Here is a 23,494-nt window from a genome sequence, read left to right on the forward strand (position 1 = left end):
TCCTGCTCTACCGATAAACCCTTTCCCGTCCAACTTGACCATGGAGGCTCTGTCGTACAGCATCCCCCAAAAAGTGACCGTCCACATGGCTCTTATCGAGAAGCCCGCGAGCCTCTCCGTGATGTGGAACGGAGAGGAAAATGAGCCCTCTTTACCACCAATGCAGAGCTACAGGTGAAACAAAAGTGCTGTGTAGCAAGTGTTAAACAGTTCATCTTAAATATTATATTCTACTGATAATTTATTTTAATCATTTATGGTGTCAGTTTATAGTACAAGAGTGCACAAGAGTCAGTTCCCACATTTTATTCTGAGGTAAAAACTAAACAATCCTTTTTTGGAATTTAAATATAAGATGCCATGTTTAAACAGAAGAAGAAAAAAAGAGCCTCAATATTATTAAACAGTCACGTTCAAATTCAATAGCCAACCAACAAATATGCTTGTTAATTTTTTTTAAATGTTATTACAATATTTACCACCAACATGTTATTTGTTTGAAATGCTCCTAAATCACCATCATCTTCCCTTTGGTGTACTCGTGACACTATCGTATCATATTCCACATGATTGGCTGTTTTTTTCAATTTATTTTTTTAAAGAAATTGTTTCCAATTCTTCATATTAATGTATTTGAATTTTGGATGTACTGTCTAACATTTGGATTTGATTACTGATGTTGTTGTCCATTTCTCTATCCCTACATTCCAGTGTCTTGCTAACCATGGAAAAGGTCAAGGGGAGCGGAGTTTTCCCAGACTGGAGACTATTGGGCAATGTGGTTGCCAAATCTCTGCCTATGTGGGTGTCCATCACTAAGTACAAACCAGGGCACAAGCTGTGTGTCGCTGTGGTAGGCAAAGACATTTATGGCCGGTACGGACCCTATAGTGACGTTGTAGCCGCAGTCTTACCTGAATAGACCCAGAACCGGAACCGGAGGAGGTCATGTAATCAAAAACCACACCTGAATTACACATATATATTCAGTTTCACTGCACTTTCCATTTTATGTAATATTTACCAATGGCGAGGTGTACAGAGAAGGCCTTGAATCAATTTTATTTTTTAAATGGTCAACACTGGTTATGAATGTTACTATTCTTTGTTGTTTTTTTGTTAGCTGTTAAAATTAAATAAACTATACTTTTAATGAATGTCATTTTATTCCCCCGCCCCCTTTTCTGTTGTGAAATCATTTTGTCTTTTGATATGTCATATTTGTGGTGTCATTTTAACAGCACTAAGCTCCATTGAGGAGTGCAGTGTATAGTGACGTCATAAAGGGCATCTTTTGACATGTGACTTTCAATACGTTGATGTCACTCTAAAAAAAGTTAAAACATCGTTCGCTTAGAAACACGCTATCATTATAGCGGCTACAAGCCAGTTCGGTATGTTACTGCTTCTCCAAGTTAAGCACTCCGTTACAATATGACTCATGTACATTACAGGTTCTTTTCAAGAACCAACTCGGTAACGGCAGTTTTTAACCAACCGCTAGTCACCGTGAAAGAACTAAAGAGGCACATCATGGCCAAGGAGAGGCTCCGCTTTTCTAACCTGCTCATCTCAAACGCTCAGACCAACGAAGGTAATATATTACGAAGCTAGTGAACGTTCACATTTACTGTGCCAAACTCAGGGTAAACAACCATCAAGCGGGGATAACCAACCATCAAGCAAACGTTAACATAATTGAACCACGAGAATCATTTAATTTAAAAAATGATACGTGCAAAAGATTTGTTTAAGTTCTGGCACAAGTCATGATTTAGCCCCGAGGATAGGATCATCTTTGGGGAATACGGCCATGGGTGGGGAATATCTTCCTTCTCCAAATCGGTTGCCATTCTTAAAGGGCAAGACAACACAAACAATTTCTTTACAAGAATAGGTTCATTGCAGGCCCACTGGTCGAAACACGGCAGTCAGATTAATATTGTGCTTGTGGAATATGAGTTAAGTAGTAAAATCCACCAGTTTTTGTCCATCTCGGGGGCACTTTGTCCATCTCATCTCATCTCATCATCATGGTTGACTTCCACTTTAATGCTCCATGGTTCACATTCTTCAATAGTGCTGCTGTCCCTGTTTTCCTCCTTATAAGACCTCAAAAACGCAATCAAGATTTTACCTCTCTATTTACATCTTTTTTATGCCATGTCGAAATTCGGCATGATAGAAAAAAAAGTAATGAGCCTCTTCTGACAAAGTAAGTAGTAGAAAGTCAGTGTGTTGGGAGTAAAGGTTTTGACCTTTTTGTCACCCCAAAAATAAAAACCCAAGTAAAGTACAGATACCTGGATAATTGAGGTCCCACCTCTTGGAATAAAAAACTAAATAAAACCTTCTCAGAGTACACAGATGAGGAAGGCCTCATCCACAGAGGTAGCTCTGTCATCGTCAGGAGGGTCCCCGGTAGCGGAGTCAAGGCACACAATATGTAAGTGTAGTTTGTTCTCACTGTGCCCACAATCAATGCACAATTCACAACACAAATATTTTCTGTGTTTCAGTGAACAATCAGACAACTACACTTCAGGAAAAGCCAAAACAGTAAGTCATCAGACCAAAACCTTATATACTTTTTCCTCCCTACAGGACAACAAAAAACAGCTGCAGATGAATGTTATATCTATTATATCTTTTGAAGTGTAAGTCAACCCAAAAATATTCCTGGCAATAATATGTTCTATGCACCATAACTAGTCTAAGCATAGCATTCAGATTAATATCGCGTTTGTGGAATATGAGTTAAGCAGCAAAATCCGCCTGTTTTTAGCCATTTCCGGGGGCGGCCATTTTGCCACTTTAGTTGACTGAAAATTACATCACAGTTGCTCAGGGCACAGGTCACTACCAATCATGGCTCAGCTTCAGAAAATATGTGAGTAGTGATTGGTAGTTGTCTGAGCCCTAAGCAACTGTGTTGTCATTTTCAGTCGACAGCAAGTGGCAAAATGGCCGTCCCTCAAATTGGGTGGCTATTGCTGCATAACTCATTTTCCACAAACGCAATATTAATCAGAAAGCCATGTTTCGACTTGCTGGGTTGACTTCCCTTTTAAAATCAGATGTGTGGTTTTCGTCTCGGTGACGGATTCCCACGAGTTAAAAGTTATTGCATGAAGTTATTGATCTTGTAATGCACATCATTGGGTGTGTGTGATTGATAGGCTCCAGTGAGGATGAAGAATACAGGAATCCCTTACTCACTAATGCTTCAGGTGGACGACCTCAATGCGAACAGAACCGTGATGACCACTTGCGGACGCTATACAATTCCGGCCAAAGATGCGTGAGTACAAACGTGGTGTGACATTGCGTGAAAGCTTCACTTTGGATTGTGAATTTATGGTGTCATCTATTGACAGTGAGGCGTATTCATGCATCAAGAAGGCGGGGCCTCAGTTTGGTCCACCAGAAAAAACAAAGCTGAAGGGTCAGGAACACGTTGTGCCTCAAGAACTTCAATGTCTGATCTGTCATGACCTGCTCGTTGATGCTGCCATCATACCGTGCTGTGGAAACAATTATTGTGACGACTGTAAGTCTCTGACGTCATCTCCATCAATATCACGAAGAAATTACAATATTTCATACTACTTGTCATTCACTCTTGATCAGGTATTCGCACAGCCTTGCTGGACTCAGAAGGACACATATGTCCCACCTGTAACCAAACTGATGTCTCTCCTGACACACTGATAGCCAATAAATTCCTCCGACAGGTAAAGTTGTAGAGAGCTGGTGACATGAGATTACAGTTGGACAGGGCATCATTCTTATATTTGATTTTACATTTGAACATTAATGTGATTTTATTTTGTATTTACTGCGTGTCTGTCATTCAGGCTGTGAATAATTTTAAGAAAGAGAAAACCTACAAAGGGAAGTCTGTCATGCCCCAGTCACTCAGTGCAACATCTACATTGAACCCTGCTACTTCTCTTCCTCCTCCTCTTTTGACCAGCCAACCCCAGAAAATCAACCTGTCCACTCACTGCCAGCAGGTCAACTTTGTTCGGACTTTTTTTTTCTTGGAAGTAGGACACTTTAGAATTTGTGTTATTACTCCACATGGGGCGGGCGATGAGTTGTCTGTTGGAGTGTTAAAGAGAAAAGTTGACCCAAGCATTTACATTTTTTTTTTTTTTTTACAGTATGTTCTATGCGCCCCCCACTATTCTAAACAAGACATTATCTCAGTGGGCAGCCATTTTGTCACTTGCTGTCAACTGAAAAGGACATCACATGTGCTCAGGACTCAGATAACAACCAATCAAAGTTCAGCTTCAGAAAACAGGTTAGCCATGATTGGTTGTTACCTGAGCCCTGAGCACAGGTGATGTCATTTTCAGTCGACAACAAGTGACAAAATAGCCACCCTCTGAAATGGCTAAAAATACCCATTTTGCTGTTCAACTCATATTCCACGAATGCAATATTAATCAGAATGTCGTGTTTAGACTCGTGGAGGCACATAGAACATATTATTGTAAAGGACATTTTGCGGTTGACTTCCTCTTTAAATCCTAATTTGTGGGATTGTTTATTTTCATGACTCCATTCTCATTGTGTTCAGATGGCTACTATAATCTTGTGTCATCTCCCCTCTTCAGACCACTTTCCGGCATCGTCCAAGTGCATGTTTGCTGACCGGCACTTACCCTGCTTCCAGAACGCCAAGCTCTGAGTTGCCTTGCAAGTGTGTATCCAAACTGACATGGAAAGTAACACAGACTACTTCAAACTTGAATAGTCTGTGTGTTTGAGTTCATTCACTGTTAAACTCCCTGCATCTTTCCAACAGCTCCTCTACCTCATTTCCAAGGAATGGAAGTCTCCCTCAAGTCAATCGGCCGCCTCCCTCCTCCTCCTCATTCTCTACTCATCTGCCCATCTTCTCTGGTCCCTGCCGTCGTTTTCCATTCCCCTCAGGTCAGCGGCCGTCTTGCGCGGAACCACAGGCCTGCCCACCGACCCACATCCCACCCCACTGCTCCCACGTCCCACCCAGCTACGCCCACTCTTCCTCACCGTTATCCACTGGGGGTTCCTCTGAGTCCCACCCGCTCCCTTCACTCTTCTTTTCTTGTTCATCTGCCCCAACCTCGCTCTTTCTCTTCCCCAACTCTCGCCCAGCGACCCTGCCTCATTGGACTCTCTCAAGCGCTCAGGATGCCTCGTCTGTCCCTCCCCTCACTCAGACGCAATGGTTCAACCATCACAAACACAGGAGGGAAAGGTAACTGAAATGTTTATAAAAGCAGGCGCTCATAGTGGCAATGGAGGTAAGGCTCCACCAGATGATAATCTTTATTCTATACAATATTTTAAATATTCAATATAGACTAGTGATTATGAAGTTACTGTTTTTGTAGTACTCTTTGGTGGTAAATGCCATATTTTTTTCACTGGTCTTTAATGTGCTCTGTGAATTCTGCCTATCAACACGGGTTATGCAAATGCTGTGACCAAGATAAAGAATCGGAGCAATTCAATTAAAGTGGAGGTCAACCCCTCCAAATTATTTGCAATAACACATCAGTGCCCCACCATTTTCCCATATTAAAACACCAGTGCATATGAATATAATAGAAATAAATCTCTGCACTTTTGTCACCTTTGTCACTCAGGTCTGCATGTAAGAATTCCACCCACAAACGTTCTTCTCGTTCTAAGTCCAAGTCTTCTCACTCTGCAAACCGGCGCAGACGTTCTGGCGGCAGATCAAGGTCTTTTTCACTCCTCGTTTAAACTTTTTTACCTTGTTTTGTCTCACATGGTGAATGTTATAAGTTACAGACAAACAAAGACGAACACCAAAAACAGTTACAGTGTCTAGACTTTTACGACAAGTTATCAATGGCTTGTCAATGTGAAATTGCATTGAACAAATATTTAATTCATTTTTTTGTTGTTATGCCTTTTTTCTTCCAGGTCTACTTCAATGGCCATTTCCACTAATTACAATCATAAGCGATCAAGCTCCCCTGTCCTATCATATCACCCTCAATTGGGCTCCTGTGCCAGGTCGAAACCAGTCCACAAGAAACAACATCTGAATATTGCTTGCAAAAACAGGAAGCGCAGGGACTCAAAAAATAAAAGAAAGAGGCGTCATTTAAAACATCGTCAAGCTCCTACTAATACAGCTAACTGAAACATGAGATCAGTTGCTGCAGTTGCCTTAATGTTTGTATTTCCTTACAATTTAATCAAAGTGAACTGTCCCACTCTGACCTCCAGGAGAACAATCAAGATAATGCAGAAGATTCCAAGTGCTCCAGTGACTCTATCCGTCTTGTTCTCCATTTAATTGACTTGACAGATTATTACCATTTCCTGTTTTGAGCTTTCACACATTGCAGTTTTACAATTTCATAGTTCAGAGTTGTGTACATCTCTCGGATGTTAAGTAACAACCTCAGAGTATCAACATTCATTTTATAATAAATAGGCATGGTCCCGCTCAAGAAAGTCTTTGTCTCGTATCATGTAAAGTGGAGACCAACTGGTCCTGGATACCACCTACCACCTCAAGATAACACTACACAGAAATGTTACATATCTTACTCAAACTAATATTTATTTATTTATTTATTTTTCATGTTGATAAGTATATTTGCCAGAGAGAAGAAAAGATTATGTGCTTGAGTCCTGTATTTATATGCATTACTCAATATAACTTTTCGATGTGAACATAACTTTGTAGTTTTTCGTCATAGCCTGTGACTCCAAATGCTTATTTTTGAAGAGATCAGGTATGAAAATAACTGAACAATGTACAATGTTGCTATAAAAATATATTTACAGATAACATTGCTGCTCCAGATCATTTTTTGTTGTTATAATAAAGAAGTCTATAGATTCCAACTGAAGTTGTATCTATACTACTTGGCTACTGCATATTTACAGAGGTGGCAAAAGTAGTCACTCTGCACTTAAGTAGAAGTACAGAGACTCGGCTACAAAAAAACTTGTAAAAGTACTGATTAAACGCCTTATGATACCTGGCACAATGGTGAGAAACATATCTCTTCTCAAAAAATAGTTTCCCTCTTAACTTCATGAAATAAATGACTGAACTATCAAAACAATGTGTTCCCCTAGCTTTGCTAACATTGTGAACTGACAATAAAGAGGAAAAAAATGCTAAATAGGATAAGTATTAATAAATGGAAATTTGAACCTTAATTGTATATATTTTTTTCAGATTACATTTGTAAAGTCCACAATACAACACATTCGCTATTCAGTCTTGGATCCAACAACATAAAACTATTCTCTTAAATAAGGCCATAGATGGGGAATATCTTGCTTCTTCAAAGCATTTGCATCATCAAGTATGGAGTAGGAAGTAGTTACCTCTTCTCAAATACGGGGAGTACAAGTTTACTCAAATACAAAACTGAAATTTGGATTTAAGTACTGGTAGTACCAACGTATTTGCACTTCGTGTAACCCAAGTAAAAAGTACAAATCACAGTAAATTAAATAGTAAGTAACACCACATCCATTTATACGGTAAACTGTAATTTACACTCCTAGGCAGAAGATGGCAGTACTTTACTTAAAAGCTGTTGGTCATCCTCCGTTGTACCAGAGGAAGAAACGATGGTACGAAACGAAAGTGAGGACAGACTAGTAAAGCTGCAGAAATAAAGAAATGTCGTCTTATCAGTACATTCGACATTTTGTCAACGAGCGATTAGCTGCTGCCGCGGAAGAGATTGCCGGCGTCTTTATAAATACCATCATCGAGTATGAAGAGGAAATCGGACGTCAGCGTAGGCTTTTGGATGATGTTCGGAAACCAAGAATCAAGCTACACAGAACAGGTCAGTAAAAACATTTAACATTAGAATATCGTGCGGTTTATTCGAGGTGTTGTCTTGCGTGGGTTAAATTTGCTCTCATTACAATGGCTAGATGACAAAGTAGCATCTGGTGATGCTGCGACGCCAAGGCATCCAACGACATGCTTTGTCAGTGATTAAAAACAACAACATTATAATTACCTTGTTATTGCCTGTATTTGGAATTTCAGCCCAGCCAAAGCATTTTGTCATTATGCACGATATTAGCTTGACATGACAGTCATGTTAATTATAATTATGTCTGCTGGGATACGTCCCATTTCCAGCTGATCCATCATATAATAAGCAATTCTATATACAATTGATGGATGGAAAACTATTGGTATATTTGCTATAAGTATGGCTTTCCTCCCTGCATTCAAATGCTACAATAAGTGTTAGCCTCAGCACTGACCCAGCATGCGCAGTGTATAAAGTATACAGAAGTCGACTGAGGATTCACGTTGCAACCCTCGCCCATTAAAAGGTACTTACGCTCTGTACTTGAGTTAGAATACAGATATTACAGAAGTGCAGGTGTTAAAGAACACTGGTAATAGTAAAAGTACTGATTGGACTACTGAAAGTAAAAGTAAAAAAGTACAGTCTACTTTAAGTACATAAGTAAAAAGTGAAGATTTTGATAGTTTTCTTTCTGGCACCTTTGCACAATGGCAAAGGAAATCAAACCAAGAGCTTTCAAGCATTGGCATAGGTTTTTGATGTGCAGTATTTTTTCTTACCTGGGGATTTTTGAACGCCAGATTCTCCTGGTTTTTAGGCTGTCATACGACATAACGCTTTGGCCACAAGTGGACAATATCAAACAATTATTTTAAATATCATTCGTCATTCGTTAATACTTCACATTCTTCCATGTCACTGCTTTTCCTTTTGTCCTGCCTTTAAGTCACCAAGACCTCCATCAAGCCATCCACCAAGATCTCAGCAGCATTTGACTTGACCTCTCTAATTACGTCTTTTTAAAGTAATGTCATTAGCAGCAGAGGTAAAAAAAAAAAAACAAAGCTATTTGGACAAAATATGGAATAAAAAGTACAGATAAATGTATTCAAATGTAGGGAGCAGGGGCGGCGCCAGAATGTGGCTAATGGGTGGGCCTGGAAAAATCATGGTGGGCCTTAATATTTCTCTCACTGAGCACAATCCTCCTGTCCCGACACATCGTATATTCAAATAAAATGACAAATTGAATAATATGACGTTCAGATCTTCCTTGGACAACCACAATTATGCCATTCTTAATATTCAATTAAAAAAAAAAAAAACACACACACACAAGGAAATACAAATTCAAAAATAATTTAAGGCCTAAGGCTTAGTGGCCACATACGTGGACGGCACTTTCTACTTCTTGTGTCCACAAGTGTGGAACTGTGGGTGTTTTGGACACATATGTGGGCACTTACACTGCCATCTTGTGGTCTCAGAAGAGTATTACATACTGCAGTCAAAATACAGTATACAAAATACAGTACAATACAATACAATGCAAAAAAACTAAAAGATGATGCTTAGTTTTTCTTCTAATTAGGTTCCAATAAGCCCAAATGGCAAAAAGAAATTAAAAAAAATGCATGTAAAAAACATCTTGGGCCTTAGGGGATTAATAATAATTTACTACTGGGTGGACAGTGTGTCAATCAGGCCCACCCATGGCTCTGCCCCTGGTAAGGAGTATCAGTAAAACGTTGCCAGAAAACTATATAAATAAAGTACAGATACCTGAAGAATCTATAGTGACAAACCATTTGTACTAAAAAACAACTAATCCCAATAGGCCATGTTTTCAACTCTGACTAGTTTCGTCACTTAATACAAGTCTTGCTTTTATTGTCCCTTCAGAACACCAAGAGCAAGATGTTGACAAGCAACAGGAAGCTCTCGCTATGTCCTCCTGGCCCAGAGAGGACCAAGAAGACCCAGAACCTCCTCAAATTAAAGAAGAGTCCTGCACCAGTCGGGATGGAGACGAGTTGGACATGAAACCGGAGCAGGATAACTTCAGACTGATTTCTGTTTGTCAGGAAAGTTACAACAGTGAAAATCACCCTATGGACTCGGGGCCTGGTGAAAGTCAGAATCACTTTGAAAAATCTGACTGTGACAACGATGCCTTTTTGCACAACACTAATGCAGATGAGAGTCAACATTACAAAGCAGCTGAGCATGGAGGGTCGGGATCAAAGACATATGCAAAGGCAGAAATAAAGCAACGTCTTGACAAGGCCAACAGTCACGGTATGTGTGAGGTAATATGTATCATATTTTTATTGGTAAACTGTGATAACTGCAAAAGTGATGCAAGTTTACAATGTGAGATGTGGGGGCGTGGGGGACGTAGTCTCATGGGCAAAGTCACACTCAAAAAGTTCAATGGTGACTGTGAGTGGCTAAATATAAACTTGTTTCATCCCCCTTTAACAAATGCTATCTTTATTTTGCAATACAATAAGATAGACACATTGTCCTTATAGTCCGCATCATCTACTTACTGTAGAAAGAAAGCTAACATTTAGATACTGGGGTTTTCTGATCCCAAATAGAAATCAACATTTTGTGATGCAAAGGTGAAGTGACTATCCCCAAATGCTGACTGTACAAAGACAAACTTAAACTACTTCCCATACTGTGCTTGTAGACTAAATCAACAGTGCAGGCAAATAATTCACTCGTTGCCTTAAACGTTTCATCATAAATCAGTCCATTCCATGCAATCAACAGAATTTTTAATGATCAATTATTATGCCCATCCCGGATTAGGACTTGTCAATACTTGTCTTTTGAGGTGAACGAAAGCACCAACACCAGTTCTATATCAGAGTGCATCATTTCATGTATAACTAATGTAGTACTGTTATTATTCAGTACATCCTAGAACAACGTAGACCATGATTCCATGTTTCTATCGATTTTATTCAGTGCTAACCTCCCCTTCTTTTTTTATCCCTTTAGACCTCCAACAGCAAGATGACCCAAAGCAACAGGAGGTTCTCACTCATTCATCCTGGTCCAATCGGGACCAAGAGGAATCAGAACCTACAGAAATAAAAGAAGAACCTCACACCAGTCAGGAGGAAGAGGGCCTGGCAACAAAGAAAGGGGTGGATAGCGCAAAGTATTTTCCTGTTTGTCAGGAAAGTTTACATAGAGAGGATCGGAAGACAAATACTGAGCCTACGCTTAAGTGTGGCCTTGACATTGTGAGCGGTTACGGTCAATATGAACACTCAAGAATCCACAAAGGGGAGAAACGGTGTATCTGCAGCCTGTGCGGGAAACGATTCTACAATAAAACAACGCTGAAATTGCATATGATGAGCCACACGGGTGAGAAACCGTATGCTTGCGACATCTGCGGGAACCGATTCACTGTAATTGCCATGTTGAACCGGCACATGAAGATCCACACAGGTGAGAAACCGTACCCCTGTGGCCACTGCGAAAAGAGATTTAGTGACAAAACAGCACTGAGGGTCCACATGAGGACTCACACGGGCGAGAAGCCGTACCCTTGCGACATGTGCGAGAAGAGACTGAGCAGCGCCACGGCCCTCAAAGTTCACATGAGGACTCACACGGGAGAGAAACCGTTTTGCTGCAACACCTGCGGGGGCACTTTCCGAGCCAAGACTGCGCTTAAAAGCCACATGAGGATTCATACCGGCGATAAACCGTACACCTGTGACTTCTGCGACAAAAGACTGAGCAGCACGACTGCGCTGAAGGTTCACTTGAGGACTCATACGGGCGAGAAGCCGTACCCTTGCGGCATGTGCGAGAAACGTCTGAGTAGCACCACGGCACTTAAAATTCACATGAGGACTCACACGGGAGAGAAACCCTTCTCATGCAACATTTGCGGGAGTCCATTTAGAGCAAAGGCGACGTTGAAAATACATATGAGGATGCACGCAGGTGAAGCCATATCTTTGTGACATATGTGATACAGACACGGACGCTTCACATGACTACTGTGAGAACTGAAATGCAATCCATGCAATCCATTCCCAGCATTCTTGTCTTCCTCTGATTTGTCATCCAGGTCATGGAAACCTGCAAAAAATGGACTCTTCCTGTTTTTTTTTAAGATGTTTCACGATGAATTCAAAAGGCTTACTCAGTTCTAAAATTTGTGGATTCTCCCTATTTATGTCTCTGGTGGTATGAAAAAAGCCATCTATGCAAGACAGTTGGTTATGTCCCTAAAATTTTGAAATGAGGAAGCCTTTTGGATTAAAGATTAAGTCAACCACCCAAAAATCTTTGCAATAATATGTTCTATGCACCTTCACTAGTCTAGAAAGTCTGGAATTCTGATTAAGATTGCATTTGTGGAATATGAGTTGAGAAGCAAAATCCACCCATTTTTAGCCATCTCAGGGGGGGCGGCCATTTTGCCACTTTCTGTCAACTGAAGATGATATCACAGTTGCTCAGGTCTCAGATAATGACCAATCACGGCTCACCCGTTTTCTGAAACTGAGTCATGATTGGTCGTTATCTGAGCCCTGCGCAACTGTGATGCCATTTTCAGTCAACAAAAGTGACAAAATGGCCACCCCATGAGATGGACAAAACCAGGTGGATTTTACTGCTTAACTCATATTCTACAAATGCAATTGTAATCAAAATACCGTGTTTGGACCAGTGGGGACGCATACAACATATTATTCTCTTTAAATTTGAAACGTCTTCAACACATAAGAAGAGTCCAGTTGCCTGGATTCAATGTTTGTCATGGAAACAAAATATTTCTGTTTCAAGGTTGAGCTGTCATCATTCTTCTATCATCTGCATAGGCAATGTTTGAAGTAGCATTTAACATTCTTAAATGTCTTAAAGTTGAAAAATAAATCACTGTCAATGTTAAAATGAAAAACAAGACTCAGTGTTTGATTGTTCTCAATTTGACCACTCTTAACACCTGACAGTAGTCATTTCCTCTGAATGATCATTTTTCATTTGTCGGGGAACATTTTTGCGAAGGTCCTTTTCTGTTTCAAAATGATTGTCTCAGACAGTACCCAATGAAAAGTCCATAAAGGCATGGTGATGGAGGCTTATGACTGATATAATTCTACTTGCAACTAAGAAGGTCGCCACGATAAAATGCATGGTTAAGTGACCAATTTGGCATCCCGTTTATTAGGACATTCTTTGAGCTTGTTCAGAAGAAGCTTTGATTATTATGCTGCGTATGAAAGACAGTAAAGTGAACCATGAGAACCACAGTGGATGTCTGTCTGACCTTAGCATCAGCAAATAGTGCGTCTCCCCTGGACGAGCAGGTCCAGTGTAATAGCGGAGCAGAATGATCTGCCCCATAAGACCACTTAAAACAGTCATCCACACTGACACACAAACACACTGTGGCCTAATCAGAGCTGACAGGGCTTATGGCTGAAGAAGATGGGAGCCGAAAAATAGTGCAGAGTAGCCAGATAGAAAAAGCAGAGGTGGAGCAGCAAGAGTGATTAAGGAACAAATGTGCTCTTTAAAGTTTTAAAGTGAAGCGCTGGCAGAATGGCAGCCTCCCTCTTTAGTCCCTTCCCTCCTGTAAAATGGATGATGTCCATGGAATATTAGACTTCGCATGAATGTGCGCTTTAAGAGGTTTAGACTTGTCATCTTAATCTCGTGCGCCTCGGCACTGAACTCTGCACCCTTAAACTCGTAGAATTACGGAACTCCAAAACTTCAAAAAGCCGTTGAACGACCAAAATGAGTGACCACTACGTTTAGCAACAACAAATATTCTGGTGGTCATTTTAGGTCACAGTGTTTTCTCTTTTTTTCCCATATACCATAAAACCCAACATAGATACACAGGAAACAAAGTTCTGTTCTTCAGTGAAAAGTAAATGATTCATTCTTTTCAGTGTGATGAAATTTGAAAAATAATTTTAGTTTATTAGTTTATATTCGATTGTTGATGACGAACAGTGAACATTTATTGGTAAAACAGAACATTCAACAAATTAACCAACACACAATCCCCCAAAGTATTTGTGATTTAATTATCACAAACACATATTGTAAGCCTCAGAAAATAAATAAATAAATAGTATTTGTATATCATAGTGGAAAATGCATGTTAGAATCATTCCTAACAGTACGCATAACGATTTGGGTAAAAAGGTAAACACTAGAACACAAAAACTAGCAAACAGCCTCACAGTGCAATGTCACCCCAACTGCATCTCTCACGTTTACCACTAGATGGCGGTACTTAACAGGGTACCATACTATGACAAGCCTGATTGACATCGCAGGCAATATCGTGCGTTGTTTGTGTACGACTGTACGGAATTAACATTTCACATCATATTCTTCATAATTACCTATTGATCAGCAGAAAACAAAACCAACTAAAGAGCCCGCCCTCCATTTCAATTCATCTTTGAAATAAAACATAAACTAACATTTCTTCAACGTTGAACATTTTGTAAATAACATTGTCTGGATGTGAAAAGGACCTTGAAACGAAATGGACACACACACACGCATGCACGGACACTAACACACGCACATACACACTGACAAGAGCTAAACATCCTCTTGAGAAGACAGGCTTAAACCCTTTTACGCATGACTCACCTCCTGTTTGAGTTATGCAAATTATTTATTCATAGCCACATCTCGACTCAATTTTGCTAACCATATGTTTTAAAGGTCAGGGAGTATTAAATGTCCAGAAGTTTTGGAAGGTTCAGGGATCACCAAAGTCACTGGGATTAATCCCCGAGGGCATACACGAACGTCAGTACAGTTTGTCACAGTAATCCTCCCCATAAAGGTCTAGATATTTAACTTGGAAAACATAAAGACTACTCTCACTTTGTCTTCCGTTTACCTTTAATGGAGAACAGTTCACCTTTGACCTTGACTGTACAAAATGATAAACCTGCGCAAAATGATTGATATATTGGTCCAATGTTCATCATATGTAAGAAAGATACAAAATTGTTAATATTGTCAAAATAAGGGTTATGCTATGTTGATTGTGGTCAGGGGTGGGAAGAAACAGAGTGCAAATACTTAGTTATACTCTTAGGTCGATTTTTCAGGTGTATGTGCTTTACTTGAGTACTTGTATTTATTTTTGGACAGCTTTTTTACTTTTACTCCCTACCTTTGAAAACAAGTGACTGTGTCCTGATTCATTGCAATTTGGGGGACTTATAGTATAAGGTAGAAAAAAACAGGTTGATAAACCAAGGAGCAGTATGATGAGGATTATGTAACAGACTTGGAGAAGCAAGATATTCCCCATTCATGGCCTTATTTAAGATACTTGATTTATGGTGAATGTGTTGTCTTGTTTGTGCCAGCCTACAAACCACCAACTGTTGGTTCACCGGTGTTTAAAAATTCTCTAATCTGAAAAGACATGTTCAGGTAAGGTTTATTTTTTCAGTTGCTATCATTAGCTAAAGTAGCATTTTTAAGTTTTTAGTGTAATTTTTACTACTATGTTTTGGTTTGCTAATGCAGGACATGTTGTCACTTGAGTTCATTTTTTATGCCAAGTTATCAAGATGAGTATTGTTTATAATTGATAGTGGAAAATATCTTTTTTACTTATTTAAATACATTTCAAAGTTGGTACTTTTTTCTTTTTCCGTAAGTAAATGAGTGTAATCAGTACTTGTACTTTTACAAGTTTCCTTTTTTTTTTAACATCTAGCATATCTATAATTCTATTTAAGTGCAGATAGTGAGTACATTTGCACCCTCAAAAGTCAATCCAAACTTTTGCATAATGCTGGTCATGTCATGATCATGCACATGCGATAAAATTTCAGCTCAGTGAGCATCTAAACAATGAGGCATGAAGTTCAAAGCACATTAGCTAATGACTAGCATGGAACTAAGCAGACCTTGACAACAAACGGAACATTTGACTGCTAAAAACACATTTCACAACCGATACTTACTTTCTACACTCATTTCTAGTTTGAAATGAGACAAACTAAACCACTTTCCCTGGAAGGACTGTGAAAAAAGAGGCCAAACTGAAAAAATTAAACATAAAACGGCCAAACCTGTGTAACATATATGATGAGTATTCATGTGAAATTAGCATTCATCACACAAAACCAGTACATGCGTCTTCACTTATCACATGGGACATGTAACAAACATGACTGATAAACTGAGGCTCTTCACCGTGCCTTTATACTCCTCGTCAGATTTTGACTTGGAGGTTTGGATGGGGCGAAGGCAAACGATGAAATCTTTTTGAAAACTAGATGTGACAGAAGCTTTTATGGCTGATTGTTTCTAACATAGACGTATTCCCCTCTATTAAGATGTCGCTTAAAAATTTTAAAACATATTGGCTAATGTGTTGCTGTATGATTGTGTGTGAGCGAGAGACATGCGTCAAGAGAGATGGCCGGAGGAGCTTCTTGCAGCCGAATTAGCAGCACATCAATCTTTCATGGCTCATGTTTTTAAGTTGCATCTATCTCTCTCGCCCGTGTTCCATTTGATGCAACTACTTTTGCCACATTTCACATTCACTCAGACAAACAAGCACCCTCTCCTTCCATATTCATTTTTATCCTGCTCTTTCTTTTCATGTCCGACTTTTCCATGGGAATTGAACACGGGCTTTCTTGAATGCCACCGAAAATAGAATTACATCACCGTTCGCAATGTCTGCTCAAACGGGACAGAGCTGTTGATGGTCATAGAGTGTACTTTGAGAAAAGACGCTTCCTAATTGGCTATTGTTCCATGTCGCATCACAATCACGGCATTTGTGGCTTGACCCGACCGCTTTCTGAGCAGGTGGGGGAAGAAAAAAAAACAAAAAAAAACCCCACTCTTAACGCACCCCGCATTACAGAATAATCAATAAGGATGATCCTTCCGAGATAACTGACAATCGGGCCATTGCTGACTTTGATCTGAATGGGAGAGAAGTGCTTAAATTTCTCGATGTGTGTGCCCAGCTTTAGACTGAGAGATGTGGTCTGACAAGTGGACAAGGAAAACACCGTTTCAGACCGCCCATCCCCATTATCTTTTGGAGTTCTGCTATTCAGAGTACTGCAATTTTAGGTTACTCTCATTTTGTTTTGGGATTTATTTGGTTGATTGTGTAAAGTGTTTTTGGTATACATATTCATGCTGGAAAAGCATTTTTTTTCACAAAATTGGAAGAAATAATGAGAGTTCAGTCGTACTAGGCTTGCCATTTAAAGAATGTATCATCATGAAATCATCAGGCTCATTATCGGGCTTTTGCAAATCTTGCTGATGAGCTGATCATTTGAAACAGGTGTGTTGCCGTAGGGATAAACCTAAAACAGGCTGGATTGTGGCTCTCTAGGAGCGGACTTGACCACCCCTGCTATAGAAAGACACTGTAGCAGGTCACTATTATGATGATTAAGAATTTATTTTACTTTCTGCTTTATACAAAACAATACAATTATGATACGGCATAAAACAGGCAAGCTCGGCTTTAACAGGATTGACTTTGTATAAGGTCTGCTTCACACTCTGTTTTTTTTCCAAAAATAAAAACACACAGTGAACATTGAGATAATAGAATACAATCAGATTTCATGTTTATTTAATCTGCTAAAACAGAGGACAAAGTGCTGTGTGCAAAAAAGATAATAGTTTTATGAATTTTCAACGTTCAGCATAAACCTTCAACATTTTAGTACTTTTCATTAGCATATCGTACAACAGTCCAAGCATATATATATATATATATATATATATATATATATATATATATATATATATATATATATATATATATATATATATATATATATATATGATTCCTTTCAAAACTTCAGGGTGAATAAAATGACTACATCCAAATAACAAGTAACTTTATGCATTTACAGTATGTTTGTGTATGTAGTCCAGTGCTGGAAGTAGGCTCATGGAGTTTGATTTTTCCTTTCTTTGCTATCATGAATATTTGATTCATCTTACCGTCCCCAGAAGGTTCCATCCAAATGGAAGCTAAACAACATCAACAACTACAAGAGCATGCTACAACAGAAGCAGCTTCTTACATACTAAATGGTATGTGTGTGTCTTGTCTATTAAATACTGGCCTTGAGTGTGAATGAAAAGTGTGAATATGAAGCATTGTTGTGTGTTCTCTGTGTGTGCCTGACTGTTTTCTAAATTCATAATCCCTTACAGAAGTCATAATTTAATGGGGAGGTGTGAGAGTTAAGGTAAAGAATGAGTTAGGCTGCAATGACCGGTAATATAATAACTTACAATAGAAAAGCTGTATTAAAAGTTGCCTTTACAAGGGCAAATTTCAGTTTTAAAATACATACACTGAGATATTATTATTATTATAGTATTATATTGGTTATTCAAGTGTAAATACTTTAAGACTTAAAAAAAAAAAAGTAAACTTTAGATAGGCACCACTAATTACTGCTCTTAACTATGGCGTTGCTTCTTTTTTACCGCCTGAAATTTGTGAAGAATGTCAATTAAATGGTTCAGTGTTCAGTGCAGATGATTCAGAACGTGGTGTGAAATGCACCTCAATATCCTCATGTTTTTTCAGAATGACTCATTTTCATAAATGAGATGTTCACGGTCCCGGAAGGCTCTTGCAAGGAAAGTGCATCATGGATGTAGCAAAATGAGCATGCAAACTTTAAGGACATATTAAACTGGGCACTCAAGTCAATTTTTTACCCCTTTGGGAAACATAACAAGAAACATCAGCATCACATCAAACAACACATCCCAATGCGTATTAGATTAGCCAGGTTGATTTGAATATGCTGACTGTGTGTGCGCGTGCATGTGTGCACTTGCAGTGGTGTCCCAGTTTTTGCTCTGCACTCTTTGAGGTCAAATAAGGAGCAAACATTCTGCATCGGGGAAGGAAGAATTGTAGCCACAGGCACGCAGGCCCACTCACACACATATTAGAGCTCACGCATACACACACACACACACACACACACACACACACACACACACACACACACACACACACACTCTACAGCACAATTAATTCATGTTCCAAAATCACATTGGTCATGCTGTCAGGACACATTTTCATAGATGCAATTAAAGCAACACCATCGTCCACATAATCAATGACAGCAACAAAACAAACTGCCCGCCAGTTTCCACCCGCGGGCTGGTGTGAAAAAGAGTACACAAGCACATGAAGACCAGAAAACCATCCACAGAAACATATCCACGGCTAGTTAAAATGCGTGATGGCCGGCTAAGTGTTGATGTCACTTAAAGAAAAGAACAAACATAAGGGCAGAGGGGTGAGGCGGTGTCACGTACCATCGCTGTAGCGGGGTCAGTGTGTGTTGACATAAACAAGATGGACACGACTGCCAGCAGGTCTGTACGTACACGCACGTGCGCACGCTCCCCCGCATGCACATTTTGGGAAGGCCAGATATCATGGGACCTGACGTGGGCTCGGGGTTTTCGTCTGATTGGCTGTCAGATGCACTTTGGTTGTCCTGACAACGGCTGTCCCTGCGGGACACCGGCGGCCTGAGCTCGGCAGAGGAGCGAGCTGCGACGAGGACGGGGGAGCGGGGAAACTTCTAAAGCTCGCTTTTCACGCTCTGATATTATTGGTTTGTCCCAGCATTTAATCTTTGTTTTGGGTAAATCTGTGATCAGGATTGGACACCCCGCAGGATGAGGACTCATTATTTCTGCAGGAGCGAGTCAACAGTGTGAATATGATGTGTTGGTATAATTGGCTGGAGAACATTTGGTTCACAAAGCGACGCTACATTTGGATGATTTAACATTATGATTATTACACTCCACGATTACAAAATTGGCATAATCGTAAAAAAAAAAAAAAAACGATTATTAATATTCATTTATATCCTACACATTATGTTTGTTTACACAAGGAAATCATACATTTGAACCTTTTTAAAACATTTATAATAACTAATTTTATCATTTTGTTTGGTCCAAAAGGAACTGTCTTTGTATTTTTTATGTTTAAACATTTTCTTGTTTTGTACCAAAAAATAAATGATCGTTTGAATAATCGTGATTTCAATTACTACCAAAATAATCAAGATTCATATTTTTTTTCATAATCGAGCAACCCTACGTTAGGGTTAGTTATGGCTGACATTGCTCATGGCGTGCATGCGTACATACGTGAGCGCCTGCGAGCACGTGTGTGTCCACGGGATCAGAGAGAGTGATGTGATGTCTAGCAATTGCATGACAACAAGAAAAAATATTGTAAGGTTAGTTACTGCTAGCTGGAAAATGTGTGTGGGTTTGCGACGCTGACACTTAACTGGTCGATGTGGGGAGCTTGGCTACTTGAAAAGCAGATCTTGGGTCAAAAAAGTTGGGCACCCATGGGCTACAGTTTAGTAACAAAGGTGCCATTTACCTCCATGAGACATCATCAAAGTGTCTGAATGCTATTGATGTATGTCACCGCACCTCCGTGAACATGTTCCATTTGCACATCAGCGCAGTGTGACAGTATCTATTCTCGCGTTACGGGATTGCAGGAGGCATATACACACAAAACTTTATTGGAACTTAATGACTGTGCACCACTCATTGATTTATTAGCGACAACATCCCATTCGGGTAAGACGGTCTCGATGCCCATGTAGAGGACTGCCAAATGCAAATTCCCTATTTCAGCCAAAGTGTGTGAGTGTTTACATTTTGTGTGTACACATTGTCTTCTCTCATTTCTTTCCATTTGGCTGGAAATAGTCCCATTAAAAGGTGATTCTGCTGCCTCAGTGTGTTATTTTCAGGCTTGGATAATGAAGCCGCAGGAGAGCCACATTCGGAGCAGAATTAAATCATTTTTCGCTCTTCTTTCTTTCTCTCTACACGCACGCACACACACACACACACACTCACACACAAACACACTTATTTGACCTGTAACCTCACTCTGTACCAATGAGAACATGCTTGATGTCCAGTGCAGGTCAAGCTACTGCCCATAAATAGCACCAATTTAGAGAAGGAGTGGACTGGGCATCAGAAAGATTAATGACTCCACTCAACATGCGTTTTACCAGTTTTTGTTCCCCCAATCTACCTCCTTTGCCCCCTTCTCGCTGACTGTCTCCAAGCAGTGTTCTAATATCTTTTTAGGTTAAAGCTATGCTTGCGTTATGTTCCCAACAGCCATGGCACCCCCCCCGCTGACGTGTGGTGGATTTTGACCATTCCGGCTTCTGCTTGAATTTCTTTCCCAGGATGTCAGAATAGCCTCTCAGAGCTGCTGTTCGGATGTGAACTGCCTCCCAAGCTCATAGATCTTTTGCTACTGCCTCTTACCCTCAAATATCTTTTGCTTAAGGATGCTTCAAAGGTTCTCAATAAGGTTAGGTCAGGGGGGCAAGACATAAGTTTCCCACAGAGGAATTTCTTGTAGCATAAGATGGTGCATTCTCATGTATAAAGATGAATTTGTTTCGCAAAGTTCTGTTCTTAATTTTGTACCATGGAAGAAAGTAGACAGTCAGAAATTCTGCATACTTTTCATTCTTTTTAAAGGTGCTGTAAAAGTAACGTTATCATCATTATAAAAATGCCTGCAGAAAATATTTTCATTCCAAATAGTCTTAGTCAGGGGTGTTTGATATCAGACTTTCTATTCCATATATTTGGCAGAGTTGTGCAATATCCTTATGATCTTTCCATGATTGTCTCTCCTCTACCCTCAACCTCATAAACAGTCGGATGACTGCTGAGTAAACACATTTCTTTGCTGGATTTGTAAAATTTCATTTAAAAAAAACAACAAACTTGATTTCTGCAAGCCAAGGAATGCTGAGCGTGCACAGCGTACAACATTGCATGCACACATACCCTCAAAAGAACACCTGCACCTTATACCGTTAGCAAACAAGCAGCTCAGCTGGCAAGTGCTTCACTTAAAAGAACTTCTAAACATGCAAGGGAAGGACCGCAGATGCTTGCCTCACTCAATATTGTTAACCAGGCGAACCTCAAGCTACTTTTACTTTGCCCAATTTCACAAAGGATGAACAATGCTCCTATTATAAAAACAAGAACATACCGAAAATATTTTGTCACCTGTGACTTTAATTAGTCAACAGCTACCGTCTAAGATCTTAATAGCTAGATTTTTTTTTTTTTAATTAATTCAAGGGAATAACATAAAAAACATACACATTTCTTTTTAGTTTGGGTTTGAAATATATCTTTTTTGACACCAGTCCTGGCACATTTCTGATGTATCTTCTAAGTACAACAAATGAAAACCTGGTCTGAGTGCATTTGAAATACAAGCATCTGACTCTCAAATGGGATTGTCCATAAATTTCAGCAAAGGACCCACTTGAAACTAGATTTGTTGTTACAACTTCTGACCGTGCATGCACTTAGCATATTTTGGTTGACTAGGCTATGATTTAACAGATATAATAAGTTTTAATAGTTGAACATTACTACAGAGTGGGGATGTATACAACAACAACAACAAAAATTTCAAAGAAAAACCAACCAACCAACAATGCTGATGAAAACATTAATTCCTCTGTGTAGTTAAAATATGACAACAAGCAAGCTTCAAATAAACAAAACAATGGACAGGAATACAGATGTCATAGCAAGATAAAAAGAAATCCATGTCAATATCAGCAATGATATTGATAGTTTCGATAGCTGGAGTAGTAATTATCAAAATAAACAAACACTTTATATACACTATGTTCAACGAAGAACTACGGGGTATCGGAATATGGATATACAGTCATATATTTGCTTATTTATATATGCATGCCTGATGTTGCTCCAGTACAATGTATCGCTGATGTATTTTCACTTTTCTTTTGTAGCACAGCCAAGAAAAATGTTATCCATGACAACTAGACTTGAAATTGCTAGAGCAACTACAACCACACAACATTTTTGTGCAAAATCATGTGAAATATTAATGACAAAAAAAAAACACATTGCAGCTGTTTATATATATATATATATATATATATATATATATAATTTTTTCCTCTTTTAATTAATTTTCCCTCCTTGTTAAATTGGTTGGACAATTTACTTTTTGCATAGATTTGCATATACGTTAGAGGTCCAATGCCACGGGATGGTGTCATCCCTGCAAATATTGTGCACTTTGTGCAACACTGGAGAAAACATGTGTTCATATAACAACACCTGTGAACAGTGGCACACATTCTAACATATAATATGCATGAATTATTCAGTATGTGTCCGATATAAACAGTAAACGTGGGAAACCAACATGCTTGATGCAATAATATGATGTGCGAAGCATTCTGTGTTCAGGTTAGGAGTGGGCCATGTGGAAATAGTTCAACTCATTGCGGGGATGACATACACGAAGCACTGAATTGCACGTGCTTGAAGTCAGAGGTAAAAGCAATAAAGACTGTGAAGTGGCGTGTGTGCAAAGGGTCTATGCAGGGGAGAGGAAAGTTTGTCTGCTAGGAGGAAAGGAAAGAAAGACGTAACAAAGCAAGCAGGGGCTTGAAAAGAGAAAATGACGTGTGCACGCGAGCAGACAGACAGACAAACACTCATACGAGCACACAGGTCGTTGAGCTCCATTTTAACTTCTG

The 23,494-nt window shown here is 39.4% G+C and overlaps 3 protein-coding genes across 4 annotated transcripts in view; all 3 read left to right on the top strand.

Annotated features, from left to right (window-relative positions):
* The window catches only part of atf7ip2 (activating transcription factor 7 interacting protein 2), a 5,500-nt gene extending 4,338 nt beyond the window's left edge, over positions 1 to 1,162 (top strand). The window contains exons 11-12 of the mRNA XM_086055993.1: positions 1 to 174; positions 712 to 1,162. The exon at positions 1 to 174 is cut by the window's left edge and continues 14 nt beyond it. Coding sequence (XP_085912119.1) covers positions 1 to 174; positions 712 to 922 — 385 coding nt within the window. The 3' untranslated portion in view covers positions 923 to 1,162. The remainder of the gene's footprint in view (positions 175 to 711) is intronic.
* Positions 1,163 to 1,358: 196 nt separating this feature from the next.
* Positions 1,359 to 6,826, top strand: LOC147134682 (uncharacterized). 2 transcript variants are annotated; one of them, XM_086055991.1, is made up of 12 exons: positions 1,359 to 1,594; positions 2,359 to 2,446; positions 2,520 to 2,559; positions 3,180 to 3,301; positions 3,378 to 3,550; positions 3,631 to 3,734; positions 3,858 to 4,016; positions 4,626 to 4,711; positions 4,817 to 4,944; positions 5,149 to 5,251; positions 5,643 to 5,741; positions 5,947 to 6,826. In XM_086055991.1, exons 1-12 carry the CDS (start codon positions 1,435 to 1,437, stop codon positions 6,167 to 6,169), a joined length of 1,485 nt encoding a protein of 494 aa, XP_085912117.1. In that variant the 5' UTR covers positions 1,359 to 1,434; the 3' UTR covers positions 6,170 to 6,826. The 2 variants fall into 2 exon arrangements, with proteins under 2 accessions (XP_085912117.1, XP_085912116.1); XM_086055990.1 differs by having other exon boundaries at positions 4,817 to 5,251.
* Positions 6,827 to 7,625: 799 nt separating this feature from the next.
* Positions 7,626 to 12,762, top strand: LOC147134683 (uncharacterized). Its single transcript, XM_086055992.1, has 3 exons — positions 7,626 to 7,847; positions 9,732 to 10,127; positions 10,842 to 12,762. The coding sequence occupies exons 1-3, from the start codon at positions 7,676 to 7,678 to the stop codon at positions 11,822 to 11,824; spliced, it is 1,551 nt and encodes a 516-aa protein (XP_085912118.1). The 5' UTR covers positions 7,626 to 7,675; the 3' UTR covers positions 11,825 to 12,762.
* Positions 12,763 to 23,494: the final 10,732 nt, after the last annotated feature.

The sequence above is a fragment of the Filicampus tigris genome, chromosome 16, assembly GCF_054856515.1.
Source record: "Filicampus tigris isolate MCC_2025a chromosome 16, RoL_Ftig_1.0, whole genome shotgun sequence".
Lineage (NCBI taxonomy): Eukaryota > Metazoa > Chordata > Actinopteri > Syngnathiformes > Syngnathidae > Filicampus > Filicampus tigris.